This window comes from Oreochromis niloticus, linkage group LG6 (genome assembly GCF_001858045.2).
Source record: "Oreochromis niloticus isolate F11D_XX linkage group LG6, O_niloticus_UMD_NMBU, whole genome shotgun sequence".
Taxonomy (NCBI): Eukaryota; Metazoa; Chordata; class Actinopteri; order Cichliformes; family Cichlidae; genus Oreochromis; species Oreochromis niloticus.
The window spans coordinates 35726517-35736379 of record NC_031971.2 but is presented as its reverse complement, the minus strand read 5'-3'; the positions used below and the strand labels follow the sequence as shown (position 1 = coordinate 35736379).

The 9863-nt window shown below is 43.5% G+C and overlaps 1 protein-coding gene across 2 annotated transcripts; it reads left to right on the top strand.

Annotated features, from left to right (window-relative positions):
- The first annotated feature begins 300 nt into the window (after positions 1-300).
- Positions 301-8450, top strand: pcdh18a (protocadherin 18a). Of its 2 annotated transcripts, none has more exons than XM_005470023.4 (4): positions 301-3307; positions 3975-4063; positions 4708-4880; positions 6779-8450. In XM_005470023.4, the coding sequence occupies exons 1-4, from the start codon at positions 833-835 to the stop codon at positions 7636-7638; spliced, it is 3597 nt and encodes a 1198-aa protein (XP_005470080.1). In that variant the 5' UTR covers positions 301-832; the 3' UTR covers positions 7639-8450. The 2 variants fall into 2 exon arrangements, with proteins under 2 accessions (XP_005470080.1, XP_005470081.1); XM_005470024.4 differs by having other exon boundaries at positions 303-3307; positions 4008-4063.
- The last annotated feature ends 1413 nt before the right edge of the window (positions 8451-9863 follow it).

The following is a 9863-nucleotide window of genomic DNA, read 5'->3' as shown; positions in this document are numbered from 1 at the left end:
AGTATAGGGACTTACAAAGCTAAAGATGAAGGTGACTGTATATCTTTCTTGTTTAATGATAATTTAGACTCTTTGTGTCTCCGCGCTGTCTGGACAGAACAGACCCGAAGCGAGAAACTCGTAAACCTTCCCGGGGTTTTATAGCAACGGGGGAAGCAATTTCAGTATTCTCTTTTTTAGTTTATTTTCTACTCTGTCCATTGTAGATGCGTAGTCGTTACTCTGAAAAGTGGTGAAAGTGAACCCCCCACAGGGCGGGGTTTTTACCCCCCCCACTTTATCCCTTTCCTCCCTCTTGCGCCTCCCCTTTCCTCTCTTTTCGGAGTTTGAGTGGCCACCAGCCAGCTTTTGATTTAAGGATCGTTTGTCTTTCCTGGGATGTGAAAAAAGGGTCGTGGCTGATCTACAACTAGTTCGTTTGAGGCGGTTATTTTGGGCAACTCTGTGTGCAGAGGCACCTCAAATAGAGAGAGGGAGCGAAAGAGAGCGCACGGCGCACAGACCAGAGGCAGGGAGGAGAGAGAGAAAGGCGCACAGATTTCAGTGGAACTCCGCTGGTTCCCCCGCACACTGGATGCGCGCAACAGATCTGTATGACAACGGAGAACAGACAGAAACACATTCGGATGGTTTTATGGAAATTAGAGCAACTTAAGCAAGCTTACATTTAATAATCGGGTGTTTTTCCCCTTGCCCAGTGGAGAAAGCAATGCAGCTACTGAATCAGCGAGCTCAGCATTTAATAAGTTGAAACTGGAACAGATCTCCACTGCATTTTGCAGTTATTTTTTGGACTTATTTCGGAGTTCAACAAAATACAAAGGAGACCAAAATGAAGGGACTCTTTCTAACAAGAATGTGGAAAGTTCTGGCGGTTTTGGCACTGGCGACGCAGCACATCACTGGCAAGACACTGAAATATCAGATTTATGAGGAGCAGAAGGTTGGCACTGTCATTGCCCGCTTGAAAGAAGACGTCGCGGATGTTCTGGCTAAACTTCCAAGCTCGGTGCCGCTCCGCTTTAGAGCTATGCAACGAGGAAGCTCGTCTTTCTTCAATGTGCGCGAGCAGGACGGAGAAATCAGCATCAAGACCAAAATTGATCGCGAGAAACTCTGCGAAAAGAATCTGAATTGTTCCATTCAGTTCGATGTGCTAACACTCCCCACTGAGCACCTCCAGCTGTTTCTCATCGAGGTGGAGGTGTTTGACATTAACGACAACGCACCTCAGTTCGCTCGCGTCGTCATCCCAATTGAGATCTCCGAGAGCGCGGCCGTGGGAGCGCGCATTCCCCTGGACAGCGCCACAGACCCCGATGTCGGGGAGAATTCACTGTACTCATATGCCTTAGAACCAAACAACTTCTTTAAGCTCGACATTCAGTCTAGGACTGATGGGGTTAAATATGCTGAGCTGGTGGTGCTCAGGGAGCTCGATCGGGAGGAGCGCTCTGGTTACGAACTTCAATACACGGCCTCTGACAGGGGCGTTCCCCCGAGAACGGGTTCGACCCTCCTTAAAATCAGTGTTACTGACTCAAACGATAACAGTCCAGTTTTTGAAAAGTCGTCATATGTCATCAATCTCCCAGAAAATTCACCTGTTGGCACTCTGCTCATTGACTTAAACGCAACGGACGCGGATGAGGGCACAAACGCCAAAATAGTCTACTCATTTAGCAGTCATGTCTCTCCGAAAATAATGGAGACATTCAAAATTAACCCCGACAGCGGTCACCTGACTCTCATCAGGCGCGTGGATCACGAGACTGCTAATTCTTATGATATCGATGTGCAAGCACAGGACATGGGTCCAAACTCCATGCCCGCTCACTGCAAGATCCTGGTCAAAGTGGTAGACGTCAACGACAACAAACCTGACATCAGCATCACTCTCATGTCTTCTCAGGGGAATGGAGATGCAGCTTATGTATCTGAAGCTTCACCTTTGGACACATTTGTTGCTTTGGTCAGGGTAGAGGACTTGGACTCTGGACTGAATGGAGAGGTGGAGTGCAAGCTTCATGGTCAAGGCTATTTCAAATTGCAGAAAACATATGAGAACAACTACATGATTTTGACCAATGTGTCTCTAGACAGAGAGAAGAGGTCAGAGTTCAGCCTGACTGTGGTGGCAGAGGATCGAGGGACTCCAAGTCTTTCTACTGTCAAACATTTCACTGTGCATGTAACTGATGAAAATGACAACCCACCACGTTTTGAGAAGGGGCAATATGAGATCTTTAAATCAGAGAACAATGCCCCTGGAGCATATCTGACGTCCATCTCGGCCACTGACCCTGACCTGGATTCTAATGGGCAGGTGAGCTACTCCATCTTGGAGAACTCTGTTCACGGCAGTTCTATCTCCACCTATGTCACCATTGACCCCTCTAATGGCGCTATCTATGCACTGCGCACATTTGATCGAGAGGATGTTAGCCGTATAGCCTTTATTGTGCAAGCAAAGGATGCAGGAAAACCAGCACTGCTCAGCAATGCCACAGTTATTCTGAACATTCTGGATGAAAATGACAACCCTCCAGTCATTGTGGTCCCTCAGCTGTGGAACTTCACTGCAGATGTGCCTGCTTCAAAGTTTACAGAGGCTGGACACTTAATAACTGTGGTTAGGGCAACTGATAGAGATACAGGAGTCAATGCTGAGCTCATTTGCTCTATAGTCAGTGGCAACGAAGAAGGATTCTTCTTCATTGAGCCAAGAACATGTGAGATCCATGCCAACGCTAGTTTGGAGAACTTCCCCCATGACCATGCAGAGCTGACTGTTGTGGTCAGAGATCAAGGAAGTGAGAGTCTCAGTGCTAAGGCCGTTCTGAAAATCACTCTCCATGAGACCATTGAGAACCACGGGTCAGTAACAGACCAAGGAGAGACCTCACTTGATGTATCTCTGATTATCATCATCTCCTTGGGAGCCATCTGCGTCGCACTCATGTTTATCATGGTGGTGTTTGCTTCTCGCTGTAACCGGGAGAAAAAGGACACCAGGCACTCCTATAACTGCCGGGTAGCAGAATCCACCCACCAGCACCACCCAAAGAAGCCCTCACGCCAAATCCACAAAGGTGATATAACCTTGGTCCCCACAGTGAATGGCACTCTCCCAATCAGAGCCCACCACCGCTCCCCTTCAGCCACACCTCCCATGGAACGAGCCCAGATAGGGAGCAGGCAGAACCACCACAGTCGCCAATCCTTGAACAGCCTAGTGACCATTTCGTCCAATCATATTCCAGAGAGCTTTGCCCTGGAACTGGCACACACAACTCCACCAGTTGAGGTAAGTGCACACACACACACACACACACACACACACACACACACACACACACACACACAGAAACAAATTACTTTCAGATATTTCAAATGTGATCCCTCAGCCCCTTTCCAAATTTTCTTTCTCAGTGTTTCTCTCTCTCTCTCAAGCACACACACACACACACACACACACACACACACACACACACACACACACACACACACACACACACCAGCCTTCTCATCCTCACACAGCTGTCCCTGTTTGAGCAAATTAACTCATCATTTCCATGTGTGGCAGTGACTTAATCAACACTGCCCTGTAGATCAAACTGATTCTCATTAAAAACTGTTGATGATTATAGACGTGTCTTTGTCTTTACCTTGTTTACACCCTGTCACCATTACCTCCATCATGACCATGACTCACCCCCCCAGTCATATGTCTACATATTCATCTAGACTCACCCTCAACCCCCCTTTTTGTTTTAACATCATCCATTTTGTCTCATCCATTTTTAGCAGCCCCTCCATCATCCATTTTGTGTTTACTCATCCATTATTTTGTCTTCTGTGTTGTCTGTCTCTCTTTTCCCCTTCCTCAATTCTCCATCTGTTATTCATCCCCCCTTTCTGTTTCTTTTTGTTTGTTTTATTTTGTTTGTTTTGTCATTTTTTTTTGGATGTAGCAAGTCTCACAGCTTCTGTCCATGCTCCATCAGGGCCAGTACCAGCCCAGACCCAGTTTCCGTGGCAACAAATACTCCCGCAGCTACAGGTAATTTACCCCCCAACCCCCCAGCCACCCCTTCCCCCCAAAAAAGATTATCTTTTGTTTACTTTTTAAACCTCTTGTTTTTCATTGTGTCCGACATTTGTCAACAACCTGTTGTGCAGGTTTCCCTGTCAGTTGATCAGTTACATGTAGGTCATGATTTTATGGTGTCCAAATGGTTTTTTTTTTCATATTCCAATTGTCATACCAATGTCTTCTGGTCTTCTGTTCTAAGTGTGAAACCCTTAGATGTCTGAATATCACAAAAAAATCCTTTGTGCTAAAAGGAGCTCAGGTTATAAAGTCTGCATCCATCACTGCTTTCATCATAATATCTGATTATGATCTTTGGATGATATATTTATTGATACCCTAGTGGCTGCTATGATTTATTTATGGATGCAATTTACTTGCGTGTAGAATTAATGGGTCAAGGCTTGTCACAAGTTTTGACAGATTCCAGAAACAGCCCTAAGTTTGATTTAATGTGCTTGTCACTAATCTTCTCTAAGGACATATTGATTTGTTTAACCTGCAAAACAGAATGTGCCACCTGTGTTTGTCCAAAGTGTAAAATTCTACTACTTATTTTCAGACTATACTTATATGTGTTCATAGTCTTTTTTTTTTTTAATGGCTTCTCACAGGTATGCGTTACAAGACATGGACAAGTTCAGCCTGAAGGACAGTGGCCGTGGGGACAGCGAGGCGGGGGACAGTGATTGTGACATGGGGCGGGAATCCCCCGTGGACAGACTGCTGCTGGGGGAGGGCTTTTCTGACCTGATGCACCTTGAAATGCACCATCGACTCCACCCAGGTGAGATTTTGGTGATGCAACCCACCTCTTTAGCCTATGTCCCTGTGTAGAACGACACCTTTTCCTGTTTTGCATCACCTTCATAACAGCATGACTAGGTGCCAGTCAGCTGACTTACATACCCAACACCTTCTATTGCAGCAACTCACACTCAATTATTGCTTCACCATCCAGAGCATAATTGCACCTCCGTTTTATTGTACTTTGCAGAAGTTGTCAGTAGTAGGTTTCTGATTAATTTCATGTCTTGCTTCACTTTGAGTCAGTTGAAATGGCCATTTCCCACTCATGATCTTAGAAATAAGAGATTTTTTTCTCAGTTCAAATTGAAAATGAGCTACAATTGAAACAAGCTGTCTTCCTGCGGACCGCGCCCGGGCACCCAGTGTACTGCCTCCCTGACAAATTTCAGCACCATGGACAGCACCAGGCCTAAGCCCATTATTTGTCTGTACACCTGCCTTTACAGCCACTCCATTCACCCTGTTTCCAACACAATCCCTATTGTACTCAGCCCCATTCTTCCACACAGCCCTCATTTCCACGCTCGTTATCACACTGAGAGAGGTTACAGTGTGTCTGGCTGTTACTGTGTGTGTGGTTGTGTGTGTGCGTTATCTGCCCCTAAGATAGAGTCGTGTCTGTAAAATCCTCCCTGGAGCGGAGATGAGTCGCCTGTCACTCATCGGTATGCGTCTCAGAGTGCTGTTTTTTTCCCTCCTTCTTTTTCTTTTCTTTCTCTTTTTTTCCCCCTGGTGAGTGACAGTGGTGCGCTTTCATGTCTGAACTGAGGAGAATTCATAGTAATTGCTTTTAGAATTATGTTATTCTCTCTCTTACTGACTCCATCCTTCTTTTGCTTTCTCCTTCGTGAGATCCTGAGGATCTCTAGCTCTCTCTCTCTTTTGCTCCCTCATTTTGTTAATGTATTACAATCTTTACAGAGATGGATAACGCGAGTATTGGTGGATGTGGACAGTCCTGCTGTATCTTATTTTTGTTCTCCCTTTGAAAATGACTTGGAGGTGTTGGAACCCTTCTCCCTCCCTTTCTCTTCTGCTATCTTTTATGCTAATATAAAAGAAAAAGGAGGGGAAGAAGATAATGGGCTGAGAGGGAGGATTACCACTGTTTCTCTTCAGTAGATTTAATTTGTTTAGATTTTTCTATTTAGATGGGCAAATGTGCTTTTTCATGCTGGATAGGATAAAAGAACAAACAAGCAAATCCCTGCCTCAGTCTTGTAGTTGGAATATGTGGACATACTTGGAAGTACAGCCAAATATTACATTAATAGCTGCCTATGATGCCATTTGGGTGGGATCTGACACTTGTCTATTTGTTTATTTAAATCCTGTCATAGTCTTCATACCTGGCACTACCTGGCCCTCCAAACAGGAATATGAAGAGACTGAGAGAAAAATAAATAAATAAAAAACCTACAAAGCAGAGCTGTGATGTTGATTTTAATGAAAGACTGAAGTGGTGCACCATGAAATATTAATTAGATATTGTACATGGATCATTCTAACAGAATAAGGCATGGCTCGTCAGACTCAACAGGATCCCTGCTCCTTAAAGAAATCAGCACCTTGTCCTCCTGGTGAACTGTGTATCACTTCAAATATAACACTTTCACCCCTCTTTACTTCAGTCTCAGACTTCGTGGCTTGTATTATTCAGGGGTGTTGACATTTTCCGTACCAATTGACAACCATAAAAAAAAAAAAAAAAAAAAAGGTTTTGTCTGAGGATTTTTAAACATATGATTTGTTTGAGTTGTTTTGCAGACCTTTTGTTGTTACTTTGCCTGATGCATGACGAATGTCAGAAAGATTTTTGTAGTTGAACCATCTCTTGACTCAGTGTCATTTTTTTTGTTTTGTTTTCTGCTTTAGCTATGAGACTGTGCACGGATGAATGTCGTGTCCTGGGACACTCTGACCAGTGCTGGATGCCTCCCCTCTCCTCCCCCGCTTCCTCTGCTGACTACCGCAACAACATGTACATCCCTGGGGAGGAGTCCTCCCAGCAGCCTCCACTCGATGATGACCAGTCCTCCGTTGACTCGGAGCGCCGCAAGAGCTTCTCTACTTTTGGCAAAGAATCTGGGAATGAAGAGGAAGGAGCTGGAGGTGTTGTCTCTGGAGCAGGAGGTGATGTGTGTGCAGCTGGAGGAGGGGCTGGCTCCCTCCTCACAGAGATGAACTCTGTGTTTCAGCGACTCCTACCCCCTAATATGGACTCCTATGCCGAATGCACTGAAACAAGCCCAACCTCATCGTCATCAACCACTGAGAGAGGAAATGGACGAAGTGGCAACATTGTTGGTAACCACAGTAACAACGCTGTTCCCCAGGACAACCGGAGAGGGTTGCTGCCGGGTGGTAAAGGTCCCAGCTACCCCCCAGGGGTGGCTGCATGGGCAGCCAGTACTCACTATCTAAACCCAGGAAGTGGGTCTGGAAATGGGACTAACCATGTTTCCTCCTCCTCTTCTTCTTCTACTTCTTCCTCATCCTCATCCTCACCCTCAACTTCGACTCCCACTTCCACCAGTGGCCAGCCTCCACACTTAAAGTGGCTACCAGCAATGGAGGAAATTCCAGAGAATTATGAGGAAGATGACTTTGATGGTGTTTTCCATCAGGGTCACCAGAGTGGCAAGCGTAGCGAGAACCGCCACGAGGCTGGCATGGATGCAAGTGAGCTGGTCCAAGAGATCAACAAACTGCTGCAGGATGTCAGGCAAAACTAGAGAAAAAGAAAAGGCATAGCATTGTTTCACTGTGTGATATGAAGAAATATTTCACCACATTATGGTAAATGCTTGTTCCTTGTGCCAACATTAAAAAGAAGAAAAAAAAAAACGTTCACATTCACTGTAATGCTCGTCTTGTTTATTTTAACAGATTTTCTCCTTACCTTTCAGTGCTGAGAGAAAGGTAAAAAAACAGCACTGAAGTTGTGATCTGGGTGACTTAAAAGCATCAAAGCGAGCACTGAAAGAACAGATTGCTCAAAGTTGCTTGAATGAGTGATTTCAAAAGGAAATCCACCGACAAAAACTGTACCCTTTCTTCATTTGTAATGTTTACAGCAGCGTGAAGAGACTCCACAGGGAGAAAGCAACAGTTGTGTGATCTAATTTCTGCTCTTACAGTGTACAATATTGTACAGTGTCTGTGCAAAACGGCAAAACCAACTTGAATATTGTGCTATGTCTCCTGTTTTGTTATTATGGAATGTAACTGTACAATTTGATCTTTGTATTTTAAAAATACTCTTTTTTACTTCTATATATTTATATGTGTCCATGTATGTTTGTACAGAAAAAGAAAACAAAATGTCTATTTTTTATATTTGTCACTGCATGTCTTGATATCACTCAATGTGTCTCTTTTCCTCTGCCCTGTTTATTTTCTAAACAACTGTATTTAATTTTGTTATTGAATGTGTGTGTGCATATTGAAAATAGTCACATTCCAATGCAGTTCCATGTTGGAAGTGAGTTTTGTATGGTAACATTGTGACCAGTGGACGATAAATAAAGTGGAGGGATTCATAAAAGTGTTTGAAAATTATTCTCGGTGCTTGAGGTTTTCAGTAATGACTTTTATTTACATTTATTCTTTCATTTCATTTCTCATTTGAATTCCTCACCGAGTACTTGCATTTGCCCCATCTGTCTCTTACCTCCCCCTAATGCTCAGCATTGGAATTGCAGCACCCTGTGTGCACAGAGCCAAAATCTCATGTATGCTATCTAGGCAGACCTTCCCCAGGCCCCATTATATCATGATTCACATGCATGACTCTACTCATAAACATGCCATTAGTGGTGAATTTATTCCCAGATGAACTGTTTAGATTTAAATGCATTTAGGCATTAATTTATTTTCAGATTAGGGGTTCTCTTTCTCACTGTCTCTCATCTGTGAAAGCATAATGCTTCTGGTAAATATGCTTAGCAAATGAATAGCATCTGATAATAGCTGCACATGACGAGAAATTAAAATCATGGTATTGTACAACTCTGCCATATGGACTCATAACACAATTAGGAGAAAGTATGAAGTGAGCTTTTGCCTTCCCCTTGCTTCCCCTGCTCATGATTGGGAGAACTTATCTTTGGTTGATACACTCATGAGCAAGAACACACAAATTAAAAACACGCACACACCCAGGAGAAAATAAGTTTAATTTAAAAGCGTAAAAAATCAAACAACCTAGGATAAATGAAGCAATTAACCTCATGAAACAGAGTTTTAACAAGGTAAAGGTTAGAATTTGCATACAGACACATACACACACACAGCCATAAGGCAGACACAAGTAACATCTACACACCTGCAAAACAAGACCACGAACACAGACACACATAAAAACAGGAGAATGGCTAAAGCATGTACACATGAAAACACCTAATAATGAAGTCATTTGTCTTCATCATTAAAAGACTCCAAGCGTCAATTATAACAAGCACTGGATGTGTGTGTGAGCAAGGGAAACTAAAGCATGCTTGTAATAAATTTAGCTTAGCTTACTGAAAGCTAATCCAGATTCATGTATCTGTAACAGTATTTGGATGGCAGGCCTGTCCACCATATATCCTACTAGCCATCAGCTCAATTGTTTTACAGTAATGTCACTGAAGATTTTGGCTTGATGCCATTCACGTGTTTATATGATAAGTATTTTAGAAGACTTCAGTCAGCCGCCAACTGAATTAATTTAACATAAGTAGTTTTGAGGCAACACAAGCGTAGGGGAGACCGGGGATAGTGGTCAGTTGTAACACTTCCAGTTTCTCCAATCAGGGCTAAGTTTCAAATGATGTGACTCATCCTGTGCATGCCCAATTCAGTTCTTCTATCACATGTGAAAAATCAGCACATTTTGTCAAACACAGAGAATTTAACATGAAAAAAAGTAATTTGTATGCCAAAAAGTAAGTTTTTCTACTTTATTTCAATTTCTAAT

What these genes read in the sequence shown, in the direction of transcription:
- pcdh18a (XM_005470023.4), top strand. Translation starts at nt 833, where the DNA reads ATGAAGGGACTCTTTCTAACAAGAATGTGGAAAGTTCTGGCGGTTTTG. An exon ending in ACACAACTCCACCAGTTGAG is followed by an intron (nt 3,308 to 3,974) that starts GTAAGTGCACAC and finishes TTTTGGATGTAG; the next exon opens with CAAGTCTCACAGCTTCTGTC. An exon ending in AAATACTCCCGCAGCTACAG is followed by an intron (nt 4,064 to 4,707) that starts GTAATTTACCCC and finishes GGCTTCTCACAG; the next exon opens with GTATGCGTTACAAGACATGG.